The following is a 26,602-nucleotide window of genomic DNA, read 5'->3' as shown; positions in this document are numbered from 1 at the left end:
GAACGTGCAAACTCCACACAGTCCGTCGCCTGAGGCGGGAATTGAACCCGGGTCTCAGGCGCTGTGAAGCAGCAGTGCTAACCACTGTGCCACCGTGCCGCCCAGATTTGAAGAGAACAAGTCTGAGATTCAGTGCTCTCTAGCTATGACACTGGCTTGCCAGCCTAGGCACAGTGCTCAAGTCTTGAATTGGAGCCTAAACTAACAATCTATGGTCACCAAGGAAGAACCTGACACATCAGCATGGTTGGCACAAGATATACAGGAAGGCATAAGAAATATGAGGGGAGAATGCAATTTTAATATATTTGAGAAACATCACTACTAACACTCATGTGCTTGGTGTTCGCGAGCGCAGTTATTTTAGTACAACTTGAAAATTTGGGCACTATGATTCCAAACTATAATTGTAAATAGTGAATTGTATTCCTCCCAGAGCAGAGCTTCCTGGGGCACCAGTACCATTTTCAAACATCTTCAGAAACTGCTTTAACTCCTTCTCTCCCCTTGCTTCCTCTCAGTTGTCAATTTTTTTATCTTACAGAACATAGAACGTTACAGCGCAGTACAGGCCCTTTTGTCCTTGATGTTGCGCCGAACTGTGAAAATAATCTGCTGTCCGTCTAACCTACACCATTCCATTATTATCTATATGTATGTCCAATGCCCATTTAAATGCCCTTAACATCGGCGAGTCTACTACTGTTGCAGGCGGGCCTTTCCATGCCTCTGAGTAAAGAAACTACCCCTAATATTTGTCCTAAATCTTTCACCCCTCAATTTAAAGTTACATCCCCTCGTGCTAGCCTTCATCATCCCACAGAAAAAAGCTCTCACTGTCCAACCGATCTAACCCTCTTGATTATCTTATATGACTTGATTAAGTAACCTCTCAACCTTCTTTTTTCCAACGAAAACAGCCTCAGTTCCCTCAAACTTTCCTCATAAGAACATCCTTCCATGTCAGGCAATATCCCCTCTGAACTCTTTCCAAAGCTTCCACATCCTTCCTTTCATGCAGTGACCAGAACTGCACACAATACTCCAGGTGTGGCCTTACCAGTATCTTGTACAGCTGAAGCATGACCTCGTGGCTCCGAAATTTAATCCCCCTCCCAATAAATGCCAACACACCATATGCCTTCTTAACAACCCTATCAATCTGGGTGCCAACTTTCAGGGATTTACGCACCTGGACACCGAGATCTCTGTTCATCTACACTGCCAAGAATTTTACCATTAGCGCAGTACTCTGCATTCCTGTTATTTCTTCCAAAATAAATTACCTCACACTTTTCTGCATTAAACTCCATTTGCCACTTCTCAGCCCAGCTCTGCATCTTATCTATGTGCCTCTGTAAACCACAACATCCTTTGGCACTATCCACAACTCAGCCTACCTTAGTGTCATCTGCAAATTGACTAACCTATCCTTCTACGCCCACATCCAGATCATTTATAAAAATGACAAACAGCAGAGACCCCAAAACAGATCCTTGCGGCACACTACTGGTAACTGAGCTCCAGGATGAACATTTCCCATCAACCACCACCCTGACTTCTTTCAGCAAGCCAATTTCTGATCCAAACCGCTAAATCACCTTCAATCCCACAACTCCGTATTTTGTCCAATAGCTACCACGTGGTACCTTATCAAATGCCGTACGTAAGTCCATATAAACCGCATCAACCACTTTACCTTCATCCACCTGGTTTTATCACCTTCTCGAAGAACTCAATAAAGGTCTTGTGAGGCACAACCTATCCTTTTCAAAACCATGTTGACTATCCCTGTTTCTTTCCCGATGATTATAAATCCTATCTCTTATAAACTTTTCCAGCACCTTACCCACAACTGAAGTCAGGCTGACTGGCCTATAATTACCAGTGCTGTCCCAACTCCCCTTTCTTAAACAAACATTTGCAATCCTCCAGTCTTCTAGCATTACTCCTGTTGACAATGACATGTAGATTGAAGCCAAAGGCTCTGCAATCTCCTCCCTGGCTTCCCCAAGAGTCCAAGGATAAATCCCATCTAGCTGGGAGTTTTATCTATTTTCAGAACTTCCAAAATTGCTAAAACCTCCTCTTTGTCAACCGCAAACCCACCTAATCTTGTAGCCTGTATCTGCGTATTTTCACTAACATTGCCCTTTTCCAATGTGAATATTGACGAAAAGTATTCATTAAGCGCTTCCCCTATGTCCTCAGATTCCACACACAACTTCCCACTACTATGCTTGATTGGCCCTAACCTTACTCTCGCCATTCTTTTATTCCTGGTATACCTATAGAAGGCCTTAGGGTTTTCCTTGATCCTATCCGCCAACAACCTTTTATGTCCCCTCCTGTCTCTTCTTAGCTCACTCTTTAGACCTTTTCTGGCTAACTTATAACTCTCAATCTCCCTATCTAAGCCTTCACGCCTCATCCGCACATAAGTCGCCTTCTTCCTCTTGACAGGACCTTCAACTTCTTTAGTTAACCATGGCTCTCCGCTGCGGCCTCCTCTATATTGGGGAGACAGGCCACCTACTTGCAGAACGTTTCAGAAAACACCTCTGGGACAGCCGGACCAACACACCCAACCACCCCGTGGGCTCAATACTTCAACTCCCCCTCCCACTCCACCAAGGACATGCAAGTCCTTGGACTCCTCCATCGCCAGACCATAGCAACACGACGGTTGGAGGAAGAGCACCTCATCTTCCACCTAGGAACCCTCCAACCACAGGGGATGAATTCAGATTTCTCCAGTTTCCTCATTTTCCCTCCCCCCACCTTGTCTCAGTCAAATCCCTCGAACTCAGCACCGCCTTCCTAACCTACAATCTTCTTCCTGACCTCTCTGCCCCCAACCCCACTCTGGCCTATCACCCTCACCATGACCTCCTTCCACCTATCACATTCCCAAGTCCCTCCTCCCTAACTTTTATCTTAGCCTGCTGGACACACTTTCCTATTTCCTGAAGAAGGGCTTATGCCTGAAACGTCGATTCTCCTGCTCCTTGGATGCTGCCTGACCTGCTGCGCTTTTCCAGCAACACATTTTTCAGCTCTGACCACCAGCATCTGCAGTCCTCACTTTCTCCCCATAACAACTACCCTGTTACTCTCACTCTTATTGAGAATCACCTTTGCTATCCTTTCCTCTATATCCCTGGAACAATTTGAAGGCTTATAGAAAACTCCCAACAGGGTGACCTCTCCTTTCCTGTTTCTAACCTCAGCCCAAACTATCTCAGTGGATGAGTCCTCAAACATTCTCTCAGCTGCTGTAATACTACCCCTGATTAACAATGCCACACACCCTACTCTTACCATCATATCTGTTATAGCTGAAACATCTATGACTTGAATCTGCAGCAACCATTCCTGTCTCTGAAATGGCTACAACATCAAAATCCAAGGTACCAACCCATGCTGCAAGTTCACCCACCTTATTCCAGATCCTCCTGGCATTGAAGTACACACATTTCAAACCAACATTCTGGTGCTGGTGCCCTCCGACCTTGTAAATCTACCCCTGATCTCACTACCCTCAATCTCCTGTACACTGGAACTACAATACAGGTTCCCATCCGTTCTACATTAGTTTAAACCTCCCCCCTCCAACCGAACAGCATTAGCAAATGTCCCCCAACATATTGGCACCCCCCCCCAGTTCATCCTGTTTGTAGAGGTCCCATCTTCCCCAGAAAGAGCTCTAAATATCCAAGAATCCATAACCCTCCCTCCTGCACCATCCCTGCAGCCACGTGTTCAGCTCCGCTCTCTCCCTGTTCCTTGCTTCACTAGCACGTGGCACGGGCAACAAACCAGAGATAACAACTCTGTTTGTTCTAGTTCTAAACTTCCACCCTAGCTCTCTGAATTTCTGCCTGACATCCCCATCTCTATTCCTACCTATGTCGTTGGTGCCTACGTGGACCACCACTTGGGGTTGCTCCCCTTCCAGCTCAAGGATCCCGAAAACACGATCAGAGACATCGCGAACCCTGGCACCTGGGAGGCAACAAACCAACCATGAGTCTCTCTCGTTCCCACAAAACCTCCTATGTGTTCCCCCTAACTATGGAGTCCCCAATGACTAAAGCTTTGTTCCTCTTCCCCTTCCCCTCTGAGCAGCAGGGAAAGACTATGTGCCAGAGACCTGTGTCCCACTGCTTACCCTTGGTAAGCAGTTGCCCCCAACAGCCTCCAAAACGGTATACTTGTTGTTGAGGGGACCACCACAGGAGATCCCTGCACTGCCTGCTATTCCCTTTCCTACTCCTGACTGTAGCCCATCTACCTTCTTCAGGTGGCTGTGGAGTAACTACCTACCTGTAACTCCTCTCCTCCCTCCACCTCCCGAACGATCCAAAGTTCATCCAGCTCCATCTCCAGTTCCCTAACGCGTTCTTGAGGAGCTGGAGTTCGGTGCACTTCCCACAAATGAAGTCAACAAAGACACTAGAGGTGACCCTTATCTCTCTCATACTGCAGGAGGAACACTCAACTGTCCTAACCTCCATTCCCACTTTCTAAATTCACAAATAAACCACTGAAAAAATAAAACATGAAAGGAAACATTTGCCACCTTACTAACTGACACACAGAACTTTCTTTTGGTTAGGGGAAGAGGATGGGTGGGAGACACTACCCGAGTAGTGTTTTGGGAAAAGCAACCGCCCAAATATGTAACTCGTGACCTCTGCGACAGCCTCCTGCTCAATGCTCCCACACCTCCTGCTGCTGGAACAACAATCTTCTGCGAATAAAATAACCCTATGATAGTGATCTTATCCTAATGTTATACATTCTCATTGATTATTAAAGGCTTTTGATGGTGTATCATTCCCATTATATTTCTCACATTCACCAGAACTCTCAATTTGTTAAACAACTGACTTAGGCTTATTAAACATTGTCTCACTGAAACAAAATTTTTACGAGTGTTTGCCAGGACAGTTGCTGAACTGCTGTTTTATTTGACTGGACAATTCAGAACTTGGGATAATAGTTGAATAAGCAGCTAGCCATTTAAAATTAAAGTGAAACATCTCTACCCCAAAGCTTCTGAACTTTTGAACCCAAAGAGGCATGGTTGAGCAACGAGTATGTTCAAGACAAATTGATAAAATGTTTGATACTAAGAGAATCGAGGATCTAGGATTGTGCAAGGAAGTGGAATTGAGGTAGAAGATCAGCCAAGATCATAATGATTGATGGAATGGAATGCTCTCTTACATTCTCCCCTCTTATATTGGGTTGCTTGTACCAACCATGCTGAAGAATCAGCAATCTCTTTTAAAACAGAAGCAAATCATTCTGAGAACCAAAGGTGAACTGTGTAGGAATAGTGACAAGTTGGTGGAATGGGCAAAAAAATGGCAAATTAAATCTGAATGGATACATTTTAATAAAATAAAAGTAACAATGATGCTTTATGGGAATGGCTCAGAGGGGTTCTGATTCACAAGACATGAAAACGAATACTTAAAGCAAGTGGAATATTGAGCTCTATGGAACAAAGTATGGAATATAAAAGATCTAACCGTGAATCTATAAAGAATTACAAATAGCAAATAGACTGAGACAATACAACTATGAAGGAAGACTGGCAAAAGTGAGATGTTTTTGTTAGAGTTTTGGAGGTAACAAACAATTTGACAAGTTATGAAGATGGCAGAGAGCAGACAGAACAAGATTACCTCCAGTGATTGAAGGATTTAGAACAAGTTAAAATGTAAGACATTCAAGACAGAAATAAGGAGAACTTTGTTTCCAAAAAAAAATGAAAACAGATACATTGTTAGAATGAGTGTTGGGAAAATTGTGAAGCAAGATTGGGTCTGTATTTAAGATTGAATTGACAATTGAAAAAATTCAAGGGAGCTCTGGGGGGGGTTAAAGGATTTGAGAAATGGGCAGCCACTGGGATTGCTACATCTGTCTGTGTGGAGGACAAACACAAACAATGATGCAATTCCTTTACATTACTCATCAAAAAGTGACAGGATTAATTCACACCATTGTCTTATAGATCATATTTCATTCAAAATCGGATGCTGTCAGTGTTATGGTGGAGTGACAGTTTTCACCATAACATTCTCAAAACACCTACGCATATCAAGAACTGCGGATTTTAAGTTGTTGGAAAGACCTCAGTGGCTGAGATGCGGAGATTTTATTTTTCCCTTTAAGCAGTTCTTATAATTCAGAACACCTGAATGGGAAGTGGAAGCAGATTGTATAGGGACTTTCACAAAGAGAACTGGATCAGTTTTCAAAAAGGGAATATTTGCACAACATTGGAAGAAGAACAGGGCACTGAGATTAACTTGATAGCTCTTTCAGAAAAGCTAACATAGGAATGATGATCTGAATTACTTCCTGCTGCACTGTATGATTTTTGTGAGTAGCTGCATGGAGATTTTGACAAAGATTTTAAAGATTTGGAGCTTTCTCATATGTAAATAAAATCCATCAGCTTTCTGTTTTGAAATTTCTTACCATGATGCCCAATTTATTACACAAATTATAAAATTCATCTTGTTCATACACTCCTCCTCCCCAGACTCTTAGTGAATTCATATTAGCATCAACAGCTGACTGCAATAAGTTTTCCAATCTGTAAATTATACAAGAAGAAAATATTAGTAAGTGGTAAGCAATATGCCATAAATGATGGTGCAAATCCAACTGAAATAGCTCCGCAAATTCAGATTTTCACATGATCAAATGTTACTACCTAGTTTTAAAGTTTTAACATCAATCATAGTAATGCTCAAACAGTAGAATTTTCTGGAACTGGTGACAACAAGGTCTCTCATCTGTGGCAAAAATTGTCGAATGTCACTGACAGCACGTCAATATACACAGCAGATAAGGAGAGGAACTTGAGAACTATATTTGGTTAACACCTTGAGCATTGATGTGTTAACGTCACTAGATCATGCCCAATTTTAATCAAATTTCTTGCTGAACTATTAAAGGAGTAAATGCCTCATTTTCAGTACTCAAGAGTTATAAAATTTAATACTTTATTCAGCACAGATTCAAATAACTTGTCAGACTGTGAGTTCAAATCTTTTCTTGTTATATTTAAAAATAGTATCCCACTTTTTACATGGGATAATGCCCATAGTATAATCAACAGCCAAACATGGACTGTGCAGTTCAGGAAAGCTGTCCGTAAAGTAGTCTATGTCCATATATAGCAAGCTCTGGACAATATCCCGAATTGGGCTAATCAATGACAGTTATATTTGCACCACACAAGTGCTAGTCAATGCTCATTTCCAAAGAGACAGAATCCATCCATCGCTGTTGACATTCAATGGCATGATTAGTGCCAAATTATTTACTATTAACATCCAAAGGGTTATCATTGTTGAGAAATTGAACTGGATGAGCCACTTAACTATCGTAACTTTAACAGCACGTCAGATGCTGAGAGACCTGCAGTTAGTAACTCACCTCCTGACCCCTCAGGCTGACTGCCAGCTAGAAGGCATATGTCAGGATTAAGTTACTGAACATTCAAGAAGTTTGACACCATCTAGGGCACAGCAGCTCACTTGATTGTCACCCTACCTCACATCTTTAACACTCACTCCCTCCATCACTGAAACACATTGACAGGACAGCATTCCATTAAAGCTCTGATTTTCAATCTCAAATCTTTTCTAATGGGTGATTGCAAACTATTGCATGATCCTAGCAAGCAGTACTGTACGCCATCCAAAGCTTTATCTTCCTTTCCATAGTGGGAAAGCTAAAACATGCAAAGTTCTGTCATTTCAATGAATAAAATCATGGTAGCTTGTAGGACTGAGACTAAGTAAATCAAACCACAGCAAAGCAGTCTATTTCAGGTAGAAAAATAACTTTCATAACTCTAATTCAACATATGGTAAATGAAGTTTATATTATGGCCTTTATCTACCAGATTTAATTATTTATGCACTAATATATGAATACAAATTAGTCAATTGCGATAGTTAATCATAAAACGTTTAAAACTTACACATCAAATGTCACTCTGTCCAGAAAGGCATCTGCAGGAATCCAGTTTGAGCCCTTGAGAAATACTGGGAGCCCATTTATCCGAAAATAAAAGCTTAGTCCAGGAGACCCTGGTACTGATTCTTGTACCAACTCCACTGTTCTGAAATAGACCTATGGAAAACATGAGATTAAAAAATACTTAAACTGGCAGGAAAGTAGAATAAAATTACCAGAGCTTTTTTATGAATAGTGATTTCAAAATTAATGTTTATCTGCCAATAAGACCATAAGACACAGGAGCCAAAGTAAGCTTAATCAGTCTATCAAATTTGCTCAGTCCTTCAATGCGATCATAGTTGATCTGATAGTCCTTTCCTGTCTTTCCTCCATAACCCTTGATTCCGTTCCTGATTAAAAATCTATCTTGAATATACTTAAATATACTTAAAAACCTTGAATATACTTAAAAATCACACAACACCAGGTTATAATCCAACAGGTTTATTTGGAAGTACTGGCTTTCAGATCACTGCTCCTTCATCAACTACCTGAAGAAGGAGTAGCGCTCTTAAAACTAGTACTTTCAAATAAACCTGTTGGACTATAACTTGGTATTGAGAGATTTTTAACGTTGTCCACTCCAGACCAACACTGACACATCCACATCTTGAATATACCTAATGACCCAGTCACAATAGCCCGCTGCAGTAAATAACTTCATAGATTCACAATCCTCAGAGAAGAAATTCCTCCTCATCTCTGCCTAAAATGGACAATCCCTTAATCTGAGATCACACCCTCTGTTTCTAAACTCAAATGCAAGGGGAAATGACTTGGCTGCATCAATTCTATCAATCTCTCTAAGAATTTTGTAGTTTCAATTAAGTCACTTCTCAGTCTTCTAAACTTTAATGAGTACAGTCCCAACCTACTCACCCTCTCCTCCAAACTATCCCTCCATACCCAGGGACAACTTATTGAACCTTCTCTGGACTACTTCCAATAGCAGTATATACCTTTCCTTAGGTAAGGGGACTAAAAAGATACATTTATTACATGTGTAGTCTGATTAATGCTTTGTATAATGTTAACAAGACATCCCTATCTTCATTCTCTTTGAAATAAGAGCCAATATTTCATTGCCTTTCCTATTGCCTGCTGAACATGGATGCTATGTTTTTGTGATTTATGCACAAGGACGCACAAATCCTGCTGTGCTGTTTTCTGTAGTATTTCTCCATTTAAATAATATTCATCGCCTCTATTCTTCCTGACAAACTGCATAAATTTCTATTTTCCCGTATTATTTTCCATCTGCCAAATTTCTGCCTCTCACTTAATCTGTCTATTGCCACCACTTGCCCTCCACCTATCTTTCGGTCATCCTCACCATTGTCTTTGCAGCAGTTTTGTGTCAGATGCAAATTTGGCTACAGCACATTCACTTCCTTTATCCAAGTCATTGATATATATTATAAATATTTGTGACCCAAGCCCTGATCTCTGTGGCATTCCACCAGTTACAGGTTGCCATCCTGAAAATGCCTCCCTCAACCAAAGAGCACTCTTCTATTATTTTGCCAATCCTGCAACCCAATGCCCATGGGCTTTTAGTTTATTAAATTATCTGAACTTCCAGATATTTTGAGCTCAAATAAGTCAGGTATCACTGCAATATGATTAATATGCCAGCGATTCACAAAGAGGACTACTGGAAGCAGATTCCCACCACCACTACCGAGGACAGAATGCTTGAACTGTCTGCAAGTAGTCATTAAAGAATACTCCATTATCACAGGATAAGGACATCGATGGAAAGGCCATCATTAATTACCAATCCTTAGTTTCCCTTGAGAAGGTAATGGTGAGCTATCTTTTTGACTGCACTTGAGTTGTTTGCTAGTTCATTGCAGAGGGCAGTTATGCTAATTACTGTGGGTCAGGACTCATATGTAGGCTGGCCAGGTAGACTGGGAAAGGATAAAAAGACATTAATGAAGCAGTTAGATTTTTAAGAAATACCTATAGTTTTCTGGTCATTATCAATAACATATTTTGGATTGTGTGTGTGAGATATAAACTGTTGGATTAGTATATATAATTTTTCATGTTATTTGTTGACAATTAGGGATTTAGTTTTTTTAAAGTTAATAATCAGTGGGTTTTTCGTATGTAACTATATTATTTTCTGTAATCACGATAATTTCTTTTAAAAACAGTATTTAAAAACAGACCAGTCTTGAAAGTGAATGGATTTTGTGCACTATTAATTGATTTTTGTTTATTTATAAACAAAATAGTTTATAAAGGAAAGTTTTGAGATTAATAGGGTTACACTTACAAAAACTCTGAATCACAAGTAGATGATTCCATCTTTTTTGTACTAAACCTCCATTATATTGTTAAAGCACAATCTACAGCATCTTTTCTTTCAATGAAAGACCACTTTGTTAACACCAAAATAATCAAAATTATGATCTATTAAGGTTGGTTCCTGTCTGGGATTTGACGTGCATGGTAATAACATCAGCAGGATTATAACAATCAAAATGAGATTCCCCGCTAGGATAAACGGAATGATAAAGATGAGAAGTCTCTGGATTATTAATCCAGACTTGTGTATTGTTAGTCCAGTAAAAGTGACTAGTGCTAACATATCCTGTCCAAAGCAAATTATAGATGCTTCATTTAATTTTCAGACTCTAAACTTCTTGGCTGAAGTACGATGACATTGAGATTAAGTCACAACAAATGAGAATTGTTTCCTTTCTTTCTTGAAGGCAAAGAAATAAAAAGAACAGATATTCTTTTAAATTACTGACCAAAAATATGGCATTTTAAAACTGCTTCACCTATCCTTCACAGGGAAAAAGAACTACGCCAATTAAAACTTTACATTCTTCCATAATTTGTCACCCAGTTGATAATGCAGATTTTTAAATAAACATTTAAACAGATAATTGAGAATGACTGACCATAATGGACTTTTCAATGTGGTATTCTCTGCTGATTGTGAAAGTAACAGTCATGTTGTAACCAGTCTGATTACCATAACCAACAGGCCACCAAAGATCAACAGAAACATCCTGGAAAATAAAGTTCCAATACATAGTATGTTTTTTCTCATGTTTAAACACATTCCTGTGTGAAGGTCAATGCACATATTGTAAAACTTATTATAATTGAAATTAAACAAACATTTCAACAATAATGTACAAATGGAATGATGAACGAAATGCTTACCTCAAGCTCTCTTTGTACAAAGTTTCATGAGCCAAGAACACATGACAGATTGTGAGCCTGACTTGTATCAGAGTGGCATATACTAAAGGCAAAGTGTGCAGACTATAGGTCAAGTACTGGAAAAATGGGATTAGAATTGCTGTTTTTGACTGGTGCAGGCTTAATGGGCCTAAGGGCCTTTTTCTGTGCTGTAGACCTCTATGATTCATAACCCAACTGGTATATGCCTGTGATTGTGTTATACTGGAGCCTCCTCCCAACATTCTTTAGCTCACCCTATTAACATAGCCTTCTATTCCTTTCCCTGTCATGTTCTTACTTAGCTTCTTCTTAAATGAATGATGTTTTTCATCCGATCCATTCCCTGTGATAGCAAGTTCTATATTCACATCACTCTTTGGGTGAAGAGGTTTCTTCTAAATTCCCAAGTGGATTGCTGTGATTCATTTATATTTATGGTCCTTAGCATTGAACTTCCCGCAAGGGCAAATGCTTTCTTTGTATCCAACTAGAACTTTGAATGAAGAACATAGCATACATGCCCCTATCATGAAGGAGTAATGAAGATGTAAACTTAGCTTCACATAAAGATATCACACACTTAGTAATCCATGACTGTAGGGAAAATCAGTAACTGAGATGCAAGTAACAGTAAGACTAAAAAATTGTTGCATCATCCTGTCATCGAAGGTTGCCTCATTATCAGTACAATATCAGAAACTGGACACATTTGAATGGTCTAGCAGAACACTCCGCCCTTCATTCCCACACCTTCCAGGTGAATGTCTGTTGATTTTGGAGTGTTTCAGAGCTTGAAATTATTCCCTACAATACTCCAATTGCAGAAGGTCCTGCTTGGTCAGGTTACCCTTCTTAATAACTGCAAAACTTAACAGATCCAAGTTAGAAGAAGCCGTGTCAAGTCTGGGGTGGCATGGTGGCTCAGTGGTCAGCATGCCACTGGAGTTTGCACATTCTCCGTGTCTGCATGGGTTTCCTCCACATGCTCCAGTTTCCTCCTATAGTCCAAAGATGTGCAGGTTAAGTGGACTGGCCACGTTAAATTAGGTAAAAACAATGACTGCAGATGCTGGAAACCAGATTCTGGATTAGTGGTGCTGGAAAAGCACAGCAGTTCAGGCAGCATCCAAGTAGTTTCGAAATCTGAACCCAGGGAACTGAACCCAGGTCTCTGGCGCTGTGAGGCAGCAGTGCTAACCACTGTGCCACCGTGCCGCCCACATTACCAGCCTCCACATCTGTAAATGACCATTCATTTGTCAGGGTGAGCTCAGAAGCATCAGTATCATGACCTAACTATTGAACTAACAGGTAGAAATGGAAAACACTGGACTCAGCTGCAAGTTGTGTATTAAGAGGAGGCAACAGTGCCATAAGTGCAGTGTTATAGCCCCGATGGAGGTGCTAAGTACCTCTATCTGTGACATTCTTAATGCACTAATGGTTAGTCTCTGGTAGTAGACTTTAAAAGGAAATCATTAATCCAGAGGCTAAGAAATATAGCTGCATTGTCTGAAAATATTAAAAGTTGAACTAAAAGCAGAAGGTTGAATAAGTTTTGCAGTTAAGACCAGATATCCTGGATCAAGGATTAGTCAACCATAAAAGTTTATTTAGTAACTGGATAGATACAGACATTTGAAACAAACAAGAACAGAAATCGCTGGATAAACTCAGCAGGTCTGGCAGCATTTGTAGAGGGAAAACAAGAGCTAATGCTTCAGTCCAGTGACCCTTCTTTGGACTTGAAGCTTTAGATCTATTTTCTCTCTACAGATGTTGCCAGGCCTGCTGAGTTTCTCCAGCACACTGCTTTTGTTAAAATAAATGTTGAGTGCTGAAGGCTGTAAAGCGCTCAAATGGAAAATGAAATCCAGTTCCTAGAGTACTGAGCCACTGCAGCAGGTCTAAGACAGACATGTTAGCATAAGAGTGAGATGGTGCAAGCCACAGGAAAGTTCGGCTCATTCACTTGCACGGAGAGGTGGCACCCTGTACAGCAATTACCCAGTCTAGCCAACATAGAGGAGACTATCTTGGATTTGAAATGTTTACTTTAACTGTTTCTCCACAGATGCTGCCAGTCTCACCTGCTTAGATTCTTCAGCATTTTAGTTTTGTTTTAGTAATTTCTGACTTCTGCCTTCCTATAACTGAAGATTAGATTACATTCCCTACAGTGTGGAAACAGGCCCTTCAGTCCAAAAAGTCCACACTGACACTCCGAAGAGTAACCCACCCAGACCCATTTCCCTCTGACTAATGCACCTAACACTATGGGCAATTGAGCATGGCCAATCCACCTGATCTGCACATCTTTGTGCATGTGGGAGGAAACCGGAGTACGCAGAGGAAACCCACACAGAATGGGGAGAATGTGCAAACTCCACACAGACAGTCGCCAGAGGCTGGAATCGAACTTGGGACCCTGGTGCTGTGAGGCAGCAGTGCTAACCACTGAACCACCGTGCCGCCCAGGTTATATATGTAACAGAAATATTCACTTAGTGGAGAATTCCAGTAAAAAGATTTCTCACCTGATTAATCTCCAACCTGACTTTACTTCTGCTGCCTTCTTTGTTTGCAAGAACTATTTTGTAAGTTTGTTGCGTTCGTAGAGATGGAATGCTAACCATCAGCTCACCTTCAATTGGCTTTGAGAAAACAACATCATAAAAACTTTCCACTTCCACAGACCACTTTTGTTCTTTCTCATCTACAAATGAAAAAAGAAGAGTTCAATCAATTTTCTAACAATTTAGCTGTATTTAAATTTCCATTATAAGTTGCTTGCTCAATTCACCTTTAGAACATCTTTACTATCGCACAAAATGTACTTGATTCAGAGTTAATATGACAGAACTTTCAATGTCTAAATGTTGTCCTCTGGGTATACAGATTGAGAGTGAAACATGTTACATCAAAAAGCCATTAGTTTAACTCACAATTACTTCATTTTCTCACTTGATGAAGAAATAATTAAGAAATATTCTGGTGTTACTGACAGTTCTTACTGCACACAGCTACAGAATTAAAGTACTATGCTCTTAGAAAGTGGTCTGGATTTATTATAATATTATGGAAACATACAAGAGTAACTTTCACTAAAGTGAGAAAATGCCAGGAAACCTGGGGGGGCTTCCTTCCAGAGATCTACTCAACACAATCACCCTCAGACTCAAGAGCAACACATGAAAGAGCAACAGACCAGTACTGATACATCACAAACCACACTTCAATAACAGAATTTTACTAACCTCCTGTTTCTCTGCCTGAACCACAGTCAGCCTATGTATTAATCCTTTCAGGCACAGTTCCTCTCAAACTTGCCAGTATGTTTGATGTTTGCACAATACATTGTTAGTACATATGTATCGTGAGCATAAACATGGGTATAGCACTAGGGAATGCTTTACACGTATAAATCACACGCTAGGAAATGGAGAGGATTGTGCCTCTGATCTCCCAATACCCAATCTCACAGGATGCCTCCCAGACAGTAATATTTATCATTGGTAAAAGCATATTCATTGAAATTCGTACTTACAAGTGCATTTATTGTCATTTTTGGCAACTTGCTTTTCTGTAATTTGCTTCTTTAAAAGTAATATAAACTTGCACATTGGCATTAAATTTTTTACAAAGTGATTTGTCTTTGTTGATAAGTGCTCTGGTAAGCATCTTAGGATGGTTTAATATACTAAAGATGTCATATAAATACAGGTTGCTGTTGCTGTAAACACCAATACTGTTACAAGTGATGTGTACTGAATGGCTGCTATCATTTCCATACAAAGGTATTTATATTGAGACAGAATGGTCGCATGCTTATGGCAAGTCAGTCAGTACATTTCTCCAAGCATTCTCCATTTCACAACAATAAGATTGTATACACAATCATTTGTAATTATAAATTATGAAGTTAGCCCAATGCACATTATGAACAATTGTTTTCTTCGTGAGTAACAAAACGGTCGTTAATTTTAGACGCTTCTACTTTCATTAATTTCTGCACATGCAGAAATACGTTGCATACAGTCTTTAAATTGTGCATAATAATGGAATGGTGTAGGTTAGATGGGCGTCAGATTAATTTCACAGGTCGGCGCAACATCGAGGGCTGAAGGGCCTGTACTGCTCTGTAACGTTCTATGTTCTTCTAAGGTCCTCCAGGCACAGTTGATGTTCGCCTCGGTGTGCGTCCCGGGGAACAGACCATAGAGCACGGAGTCCCACGTGACGGCGCTGCTCGGGACGAACCTCGACAAACACCACTGCATTCCTCTCCAGACTTCTTCTGCAGAGGCACATTTCTTCCACTAGTTTTCGGAGCGTCACTCCTTCATCAGGTGGTTGTGGAGGACACAACTGTAAGACACAGAATTTATAGCAAAAGTTTACAGTGTGATGTAACTGAAATTAGACATTGAAAAATACCTTGATTGTTTATTGAGTCTTTCATCTGTTTGAATACCATGATAGTTTCACTTCTTTCATGTGTAAATTACAAAACATTTTTTCTAAAAGTTGCATTCTCAGGTTAACTGTAACAATTGGTGTTAGCTAGACAATATGTTGAAGGTGTTAACCCCCTGTGTTCTCTGTGCCAGAATATTTAGATTGATTCTAATCTAAAAAGTGAGATAAGAGTCTTACATGAATTCATGCAGTTGTTGAGCAAAGTACAATGTAACTCTGCAAGTACAAATTCACCCCACAAAATATATGTATATGCGTGCATGTGGGTCTTTGTGTGTGTGTGTCTCTGTCTGTCTGGGTTGGGGGGTTGTGAGAGAGAGTGTATTTGTGTGTGTATGTGAGTGTAGAGTGTCTTAAGAGTGTGTGTGTGTGTGTGTGTGTGTGTGTGTGTGTGTGTGTGTGTGTGTGTGTGTGTGTGTGTGTGAACACCAATTGTTACAGTTAACCTGAGAATGCAACTTTTTTAAAAAAGTTTTGTGATTTACATATGAAAGAAGTGAAACTATCATGGTATTCGAACAGATGAAAGACTCAACAATCAAGGTATTTTTCAATGTCTAATTTCAGTTACATCACACTGTAAACTTTTGCTATAAATTCTGTGTCTTACAATTGTGTCCTCCACAACCACTTGACAAAGGAGCGGCACTCCGAAAACTAGTGCTTCCAATTAAACCTGCTGGACTATAACCTGGTGTTGTGTGATTTTTAACCCCAGTCCAACACCGGCATTTCCAAATCATTGCTGGGTTTTCTTGATTTCTTTATGGTCCTTTGGGAAATCTGCACCACCACCTCAATCTCCACATTTGACAGGGACAGTCTACAGATGACGTATGGTGTTGAATTTCCCAATCCTTTGTGAAGCACTGAATACGTCGCTCATAAACTGGGGGTCTTTGTCACTCATCACAATGTCTGAAATATCAGTGACTGAAATGTGCTTTCATGCATTCTACAATCTCACTGGTAGTTGTTGACGTCAGTTGGTCCACTTCCCGGTAGTTACAACAACTGGTTGACTGTGAAAAGATAATCAGTTCCTGAGAGAGCGATGTAGTGTACTCCAAACTTTACCCCTAGTCTATCTGGGATGTCATGTGTCATCAACTGCTCATTTTCTTGCTTAGCTGGGTATCCATTTGAAGCAAAGCATGAATCGATGTGGTCCTTAACCTCATTGCTCTTGGCCATTAGAGCACTTCTCTTGCTTTCCTCAGGCTAGGCTCAATTCCTCTATGGCTTGCCTGGATATATTTTAGCATCACTTTTCTTATCAACTTAGGGTTAACAACTGCTTCCTTTGTAGAAAATGTTCTTCTTAGGCTATCAATTCATCTCCGAACATCCAATACTCTGTTATAGCGACAGGCGTACCCTTGTAAGGTCATCCTTTCATCACTTCTTCCTGCAGCCGTTAGAGATTTGTACTTTTTTCCTTACATTGCTTGATTTCAGCAAAGTACTTGCTTTTCAGAGTCAAAATCTCTGCTGGGTTGATGACAATCAGAGTATGTCAAGCTGTTGCTCTGGAAGATTTTAGCATTAACATCCTCAACTTCCTTCATCAGCAGTTGTCGAAGTATACCTGTTCTGCTTGTTTGAATGTCACATTCAGGTAATATTTCTGCAAATGCAATACCATGTTTTGCAGACATGATGTGGAGATGCCAGTGTTGGACTGGGGTGAACAAAGTTAAAAATCACACAACACCAGGTTATAGTCCAAAAGGTTCATTTGGAAGTACAAACTTTCAGAGCGCTGCTCCTTCACCAGGTAGCTAGTGGGGCAGGATTGTAAGATGCAGAATTTATGATAAAAGATCAAAGTGTCATACAACTGATGCAATGTATTGAACAAACCTAGATTGTTGTTAAATCTTTAATCACTTAGAATGGGGTTGCAGGTTTCGATTCATTTGATCTTTTACTATAAATTCTGTGCCCGATGATCCTGCCTCACCAGCTACCTGACAAAGGAGCAGTGCTTCGAAAGCTTTTACTTCCAAATAAACCTGGTGGACTATAACCTGGTGTTGTATGATTTTTAATTTTTTGCAGACACTTTACAGCAGATAGTAGTAGTTTAAGGAAAATACCTGAAGTGGCTTATGGTCAGACTCCATTGTCAATTGTGAAATTGTGCCTGACTAATTTATTAGAGATTTTCAAAGTAGTCCCAACCGGAGTGGATTGAGTGGTACCAGTAGATGTGTTATATTTGGACTTCTAGAAAGCATTTAACAAGGCACCTCACAGAACACTAACTCATAAGATAGGAGCCTGTGGTGTTGGAGGCAGTATATTGACATGGATAGAGAATTAGCTAATGGGCAGGAAATAGCAGGTGGGATAACAGATTATTTTGTAGGTTGGTGGCCTGGAGCCAATGAGGTTTCACAGGGATCAATGCTGGAACTGCAACCATTTATAATATATATTAATGACCTAGTGGAAGGAAACAATGTATTGAATCCAAATTTGTAGCTGATACAAAAATAAGTGAACAGGCAAGTTGCAAGAGGGATATGAACAGTTTATAGAGATATAGATTAAGTGGACAAAAGGTTTGCAAGTCAAGCATAATGTGGGAAAATGTGAAGTTGTTCATTTCAGAAGGTACAGCAAAAGAACAGAGTATTATTTCAATGGAGAAAAGCTGCAGAAAGCTGCAATACAAAGGCGATTTTGGGGTATCTGTACATGAAACACACAGCTAGCACGCAGGGCCAGCAGAAAATCAGAAAGGTCAATGGAATGTTGGCCCTTATTTTAAAGGGATCCACGTATAAATGTAGGGAAATCTGACTGCAACTGTACAAGCACAAATGGAGTATTGTGAGCAATTCTGGTCCCTTTACTTAAGGACAAGTTTAATTCATTGGAGGCACTTCAGAGAAGGTTTACTGTAATAATCCCCAGTATGGAGGACTTGCTTTACGATCAAAGATTAAACAGGGTGAGACTCTACTCATTGGAATTTAGAAGAACGAGAGCTCATGTCATTGACGCACATAGGATTCTTAAGGGGCTTGACAGGTAAGTGCTGAGAGGATGTTTCCCTTCATGGGACAATCTAGGATAAGAGCACACAGTCTCAGAATAAAGAAGCACCAATTTAAGTTTGACATGAGAAAAAAATTCTTTTCTCAGAGGATTGAGAGCGTTTGGGGCAGAGTCCTATTTAAGGCTGAGGTAGACACATTCTTGATCATTGAGGGAATTAAGGGTTATGGGGAAAGGGCAGGTAAGTGCACCTGAGGAATGTTAGATCAGTCATGATCCTACTGAATGGTGAAGCAGGCTTGACAGGCTGAATGGCCTACTCCTATTACTATTTCTTACAGCTTTATGGTCTCTGCCAAACAAGTTTTGACTAAAATGCTCACAAGCAAAGATGTCAGCCATCTATCTGAACATATCACTTAGCTTGGGTTAACATCATGAATGACAATGCAACTGGCTGTCTGCACTGCATAAAAATCCAAGTCCTGCCCTGTTGGTATTAAACTGCAAGGTGACTTTATTATTGACACAATGGTACATTAGTGCAGGTGCTGTTGTCATTAGTTTTTTGTGAAATTTTCCACCATAACACTCTAAGCAGCGAGCTCTCAGAGTTTCATTCGGATGACAAAATAAGTGAGAACTTTGCTACATAAGTCATAAAATCTAATAAGTTACTGCACTGCTGTCACATCTGTTGGTTGCTGCATTTCTCACCTTATCAAGATCCAGATGAAGTTTTTTGCTCTCAATTAGATTAGATTAGATTACTTACAGTGTGGAAACAGGCCCTTTGGCCCAACAAGTCCACACCGACCCGCCGAAGCGCAACCCACCCATACCCCTACATTTACCCCTTACCTAACACTACGGGCAATTTAGCATGGCCAATTCACCTGACCTGCACATCTTTGGACTGTGGAAGGAAACCGGGGCACCCGGAGGAAACCCATGCAGACACGGGGAGAACATGCAAACTCCACACAGTCAGTCACCTGAGGCGGGAATTGAACCCGGGTCTCTGGCGCTGTGAGGCAGCAGGTCTAACCACTGTGCCACCGTGCAACCCACTTATTTCTTTGAGCATGTATGAAGTCAAGTACAACAGTATCTTTCTCATTATCAATTTCAGTTCTGATCTGCAATGACCTCTTCCATTATGTCTCCACATCCATTGACTAGCAGATCTTCCACAACAGCACTACTTTTTTGTGCAGTCTGTACTGATATTCTTCTCCAGAACTGGAAAGGCAACCAGGGACAGGCAATGAACACTGGCATGGCCAGCGATACCCAAGACTCAAGAATGATATTTTAAATAATGCCAACTGATATGCTCAACCATCTGGATCTCCCAAATAGCATCAAAACTTTAGTTAGACAACTGCTGCTTTAATTCAGTTTCATCTGACAGTAACCACTGTTTGCATCAGAAGGAGTAAAGACCTTTAGGATCTTCCACTAAAGTTCACTAAATCTGCATTCACCCCAACTTCCAGCATTAGGGCATACCTTATGACACTTTAAGTGCACATCTGAGTACCTTTTAAAAGGTTGCGAGGTTTCCTGCCTCAACTCCCCTCCCCAGACCCCCACTACTCTCTTGGTGAAAAAAATTCTTAAGTTCCCTCTCAACCTCTTGTCTTTCACCTTAATATTTACCCCTTTGTTATCAACTCTTCAACTAAAGAGTATAGTTGCTTTTTATTCACACTGTCATACCCCTTATAATCTAATACATTTCTATTAGATCCCCACTTAACCTTCTCTGTTCCAAAGAAAACAACCCAAACTTATCCAGTTAAAAATCACACAACACCATGTTATAGTCCAACAGGTTTAATTGGAAGCACACTAGCTTTCGGAGCGCTGCTCCTTCATCAGGCGATAGTGGAGGGCTCAATCCTAACGCACAGAATTTATAGCAAAAATTTAGTGTGATGTAACTGAAATTATACATTGAAAAACTGATTGTATGTTAAGTCTTTCATCTGTTAGAATACAGTGATAGTTTCATTTCTTTCATATGTAAATCACAAAACCTTTTTTTAAAAAAAGTTGCATTCTCAGGTTAGCTGTTAACAATGGTGATAGCTAGACAATATGTTGAAGGTGTTGGCCCCGTGTTCTCTGTCTATGCCATGATGTTTAGATTGATTCTAATCTAAAAAGTGAGATAATGGAGTTTTACATAAATTCATGCAGTTTTTGAGCGGAGAGCTCTACATGAATGCATGCAGTTTTTGAGCAAAGTACAATGCAACCCTTCAAATACAAATTCACCGCACAAAGTATATGTGTGCATGTGGGTCTTTGTCTGTATGTGTGTGTGTCTGTCTGTCTGGGTTGGGGGTTGTGAGTGTGAGAAAGTGTATGTGTGTGTGTGTAGTGAATGTAGAGTGTCTTAAGTCTGTGAGGGCGTGCATGTGTGAGTGTGGGAGTGTGTGTGTGTTGTAAGGGTGTGTGTGGGTGTCTGTGTGCGCGTCTGTGTATGTGTGGGTATAGGAATGCCTGTGTGTGTAAGAGAGTGTGTGTCTGTGAGGGTGTGTGTGGGTGTCTGTGTGCACATCTGTGTCTGTGTGTATGAGTATATAGGAGTGCCTGTGTGTGTGTGTGAGAGAGTGTGTGTGTGTGGGAGTATCTGTGTGTGTGCGTAGGAGTATCTGTGTGTGTGCATAGTGCAATGGTGATCACCTGTAATGTGACATGAACCCAAGGTCCCGGTTGAGGCTCTCCCTATGGGTACCAAACTTAGCTAGATCAGCCTCCAAATCAAACTTATCCAGTCTATCTTCATACCTAAACTGCTCCACTAAATTCTGGTAAATCTCCTCTGCAGCCTCTCCAGTGCAATCATACCCTTCCTATGGTGTGGAGACTAGAACTGCACACATTACTCCAAATGTGGCCTCAACAAAGTCCTGTGCGATTTCAACATGATCTCCCTGCTCTTAAAACCTATGTTACAACTGATAAAGGCAAATGTACCACATGCCTTCTTAACGAACTTTTTGACCTACCCTGCCACCTTCAGGGATCTGTGGACAAGCACCCCAATATCCCTCTGTTCCTCTAAGTGTCCTAGCGTCCCATCATTCATTGAGAATGCCTTTGTCTTGTTCCTTCTTCCAAAGTGCACCACTTCCCACTCATCACGGTTAAATTCCATCTGCCATTGTCCCGCCTATCGCACCAATCTGTCTACAGCCAATCTTTGTGTCATTCGCAAACTTGTCTGTCATTCCTTCCAAGTTTTCATCTAGATTGCTTACATATATTATGAACAATAAGGGACCCTGTGGTACGCCACTGAACCTTAGGTTCCAGCAACACAAGTAGTCTTCTATTACCACCCAGTCTCCTGTTAATTTTAGAACATACATAGAACATAGAAGAATACAGCGCAGTACAGGCCCTTCAGCCCTCGATGTTGCGCCGATCAAAGCCCACCTAATCTACACTAACCCACTATCCTCCATATACCTATCCAATGCCCGCTTAAATACCCATAAAGAGGGAGAGTCCACTACTGCTACTGGCAGGGCATTCCATGAACTTACGACTCGCTGAGTGAAGAACCTACCCCTAACATCAGTCCTATATCTACCCCCCCTTAATTTAAAGCTATGCCCCCTTGTAATAGCTGACTCCATACGTGGAAAAAGGTTCTCACTGTCAACCCTATCTAACCCCCTAATCATCTTGTACACCTCTATCAAGTCACCCCTAAACCTTCTTTTCTCCAATGAAAACAACCCCAAGTGCCTCAGCCTTTCCTCATATGATCTTCCTACCATACCAGGCAACATCCTGGTAAACCTCCTCTGCACCCGTTCCAGTGCCTCCACATCCTTCCTATAGTATGGTGACCAAAACTGCACACAATATTCCAGATGCGGCCGCACCAGAGTCTTATACAACTGCAGCATGACCTCAGGACTCCGGAACTCAATTCCTCTACCAATAAAAGCCAGTACGCCATATGCCTTCTTCACTGCACTATTTACCTGGGTGGCAACTTGCCAAGTTACCCTGAATGCCATATGATTTTACCTTCTTTATCAATTTCTTACGTTTCCCACCTTCTCAAAAGCCTTACTGATATCCATATACATTTCAGTAACTGCACTGCCCCCAACCACAAGGTCACCTCCTTGAAAAATTCCATCAGACATGTTAGGCATGATCTCCCTGACAAAGTCATGTTAACTAACCCTGATCAAATCTTACCTCTCTAAATGGTGATTAATTTTCTCCTTCAGAATTTGCACCACTTGTTTCCCTACCGCTGATGTGATCTATAATCCACTGATCTATCTCCACCACCTTTCTTGAAAAGTTGAACCACATTATTTGCCTTCTGGTCTTCTGGCACATCTCCCATGGCTGGAGGTGCATTTAAAATTTTGTCATGGTCTCTGTGATTTTCTCCCTGATCTCCAACAGCTACTTGGGATACAACTCATCAGGACCTGGGGAATTTTTCACTTTCAAACCCAAGAAAACCTCCAAACCTCTTCACTCCCTATATCAAACTACTCAAGAAACTCACAGGCCATTATCCCCTCAAATTCTGTTCTTACACCCTCCTTCACCTGAGTGAAGACATATGTGAAGTACTCGTTTAACACTCTACCAATATCCTCCAGCTTCACATGCACACATTTTCCCTTCAGACCTAATGAGCCCTCCTCTTTCCCTGGTTATTCTCTTCTTCCTGATATACTAATGACTTTCTAAGGTGGTGGCAGAGTAGTATGCTTCAGCCGGAGCTCATTCGTTTGTCTGTTTCTTCTCTCATTTTCTCTCCTTTTGTGCTTTTTTTCTGTCTTCTTCCTTCTCACTGATGTTGTGAACTCCTATCCTCAGCGCGGACTCAGCAAGTCATCCCCTCGGCCCCACGTAGCCTCAGCATGGACTTCTAGCCTCAAGGCGATTCCAGAGCAGTCATCCAGTCTCATGGTGAAGCCCAGCACAGTCTGGAATCAAGACCCAACATGGACTGGAGGCTAGGTGCCATCGTGGACTGAATTGAAAGACTATTATTCTGAACTTCTTATTTCTCTATTTTCTAATGTATTCCTACAATCTGTAATTCTGGACTTTTTATTTCTTTGGTTTTCTAATTTTTTTTCCTATGAATTTGTAATGAAGAATCTGTACCTAGGTACCTTACTCCTAAGATGGTGCTGTATGTGGCAAGTTGTAAACTTTTCAGTGCATTCTGGTATAACACGACAATTGTGTTCCTCTGCAACATCGCACTATAGAAAATCACACTATGGAAAATGCCAATGGTAATCGTGCTGTAGAAGATAGCTATAAAAACTTGTTATACCATTCAGTAGGAAATTCGTGTTTATCCAAACAACGTCTACAATTTGTCAATCGCGTTAGTCAATTCACACCGACGAAACGAGTGTTTTTCTCATGCCCCCTCTTTGCTTTTTTAATTGCTTTCTTAAGTTCTCACTCTGTACTTCTATACACCTCTAGGGCCTCCACTGATTTGCTCCATTTACATTGGCAAGTTCACATTCACTTGCTGTTCTCCTTCTGCAATCATCAGTAAAACAGTCAAAAACCACTCAATAGCTTCAGACCTGATGATGATGACAATCTGTTGTTTAGTAAAGAGGGATCTGTCAGAATCATCGGTTGAAATCTTGCCACCAGCTATCTTTATAGGCTTGCTTTGCTTCTTTCTGGTGAATTACTTGACTACAAAGTGACTCAGTTTTTTGAAGTTAGAGCATTGATTTCCACATGCTGCCTTCTCTTTTATGTGATTTACTCACAATACTTACATCCTGCCCATTGGCCTTAATATTTCTGCTGGTTGGGCTGCAAATTATGTGCTCCTTTTGTCCAGTTGGTTGTTCTCATTCAATTTGGAATGTAGTTCTTCATCTGTTCACCCATTAATATTCTCTGGCTGATTCCTCACAATCCTAGAGCTACTGCATACATCAATAGGATTCTTCAAGGTACGCTTCTCCTCTCTCAGACATAATCTCTTATGTCCAATCCTATCTCAGATGAGAACAGCTCTCAGTTGTTCATGCTTTCAGGATCCAGCTAGTTGTATCAGTGTGGTTGTATGTTCATTATCATGAGGTCTGTTTAGCTGGATGGCTGGTTGTCATGCATAGTGACACCACCATGCGTAGGTTCAATTTCCCTGCACCAGCTAGGGTCATCATGAAGGACTCTGCTTTCCAATCTCTCCAATCACCCAAGGGCATGGTGATGCTCAGGGTAAATAACCACCAGCTATCTCTGTCTAATGCGACAGCAGCCCTATGGTCTGGCAAGAGTATAGAAACTTTACCTTTATAATATTATTATATCTGAGTTTTAGTATTATTGTCCTTCTCCTCCTTAGCTCTGATGTTGAACACAAATCATTTATAAATACCTTAAAGTTCAAATGTGTCTTCAAGATCTGCAACATTTCCACAGTCTGGCTTCTCTGCTCCTCACTGAGATCAGGGTTGCAGCACTCTTTCACCAGCACTGGTAGCAGCGTTGCTACATTTGCTCAAGTTTTTAAAAAATTATTCCATAGCTTTTACATACTTTTGTCATCTAAGGTTGAAAAAAATTCCAATTCTATCTCATGTCTCCTTTCATGTTGAGAGGGAGTGGAAAATGCACAGCCATTCTGAATCACAAAATAATTGAAAATTACAGACTATTGTTTGAAATTATATTTTCCTTGCTCTCCTTTCAGTACCTGACTCTTTTACAGCTCTGAAAACTGGTTCTTTAAATGACATTAAATACAACTAAATAAAAGATCGTCACACTTCATGACAAAATGAGTAAACCTCATACCATAAATAGCAGTTGCTGTGAGATATGTCAGGTGGCAGATGTTGTACATCTCAATCCTTATATCTTTCCAGATTCCCTGTGTAGGAAACGATGGCCCCCAGTCCCAACTGAAAGAGCATTGCTCCTAAAAGTTAATGCACAAAGGTGTTAAATAAATCAAAAGTATTCATTTTACTGCATTTGTTAACTGTGATCTCAGGAACCTGTTAGTTCAGTGCATATGAATTAGAGCAGGAACAGGCTATTTGAACGTTTGCCTAAATACTAATAGAATGGCAAGATAAAAGTGAGGGTGCTTTTTTAAAAAAATTGTCATAAGTGGGTCTATTCACAGATATTGTCTGAGAGGCATTTTCTTCTAAAATTAGTGTTTCCAGTTAAAATGATTTCACTGTAACCATACTTGGAGCTAGTCTGTAATTTCCATCGGATAATGCTGAAACCACAGAATGGGATGTTTATTAGATTAGATGAGATTCCCTACAGTTAGGAAACAGGTCCTTCGGCCCAACAAGTCAACACTGACCCTGCGAAGAGTAAACCATCCAGACCCATTCCTGTACCTTATATTTACCCTTTACTAATGCACCTAACACTATGGGCCAATTCACCTAACCTGCACATCTTTGGATTGTGGGAGGAAACCACAGCACCCAGAGAAAAACCACGCAGACACGGGGAGAATGTGCAAACTCCACACAGTTGCTCAAGGCAGGAATTGAACCCAGGTCCCTGGCACTGTGAGGCAGCAGTGCTAACCACTAAGCCACCGTGCCGCCCTTTTCTGGTGAGAATAGGAAGAAATGAGCTATCTGGGGATCATTCTCAAGGAAACAGTGAATGTAGAACCATCATTCTAAACCTCTATACTCCACACATGCACAAGATCATGATTGAAAAGGAGAATGTAAAGTAATGTCAGCAACTCACCCAGACAAGCTGGGACAATATGGCTTTTATAAGCTTGTCAGAGGTCTTGGCTTTTGATTGAAATGTTATGTAATTTCTATGTGTTCTCATG

At 40.7% G+C, this 26,602-nt stretch overlaps 1 protein-coding gene across 2 annotated transcripts in view; it reads right to left on the bottom strand.

Moving 5' to 3' along the window:
- The window catches only part of manba (mannosidase, beta A, lysosomal), a 97,099-nt gene that overhangs the window by 30,160 nt on the left and 40,337 nt on the right, over positions 1–26,602 (bottom strand). For both annotated transcript variants that reach the window (XM_072583742.1, XM_072583743.1), the window contains exons 5-9: positions 25,582–25,705; positions 13,797–13,975; positions 10,971–11,081; positions 8,015–8,166; positions 6,499–6,616 (exon numbers count right to left, since the gene is read on the bottom strand). In XM_072583742.1, the coding sequence (XP_072439843.1) occupies positions 6,499–6,616; positions 8,015–8,166; positions 10,971–11,081; positions 13,797–13,975; positions 25,582–25,705 (684 nt within the window). The remainder of the gene's footprint in view (positions 1–6,498; positions 6,617–8,014; positions 8,167–10,970; positions 11,082–13,796; positions 13,976–25,581; positions 25,706–26,602) is intronic.

Source organism: Chiloscyllium punctatum, chromosome 14 (assembly GCF_047496795.1).
Source record: "Chiloscyllium punctatum isolate Juve2018m chromosome 14, sChiPun1.3, whole genome shotgun sequence".
NCBI classification, from domain to species: Eukaryota; Metazoa; Chordata; class Chondrichthyes; order Orectolobiformes; family Hemiscylliidae; genus Chiloscyllium; species Chiloscyllium punctatum.
The sequence above is the reverse complement of the archived record's forward strand: the minus strand, read 5'-3'. Positions and strand labels throughout refer to the sequence as shown.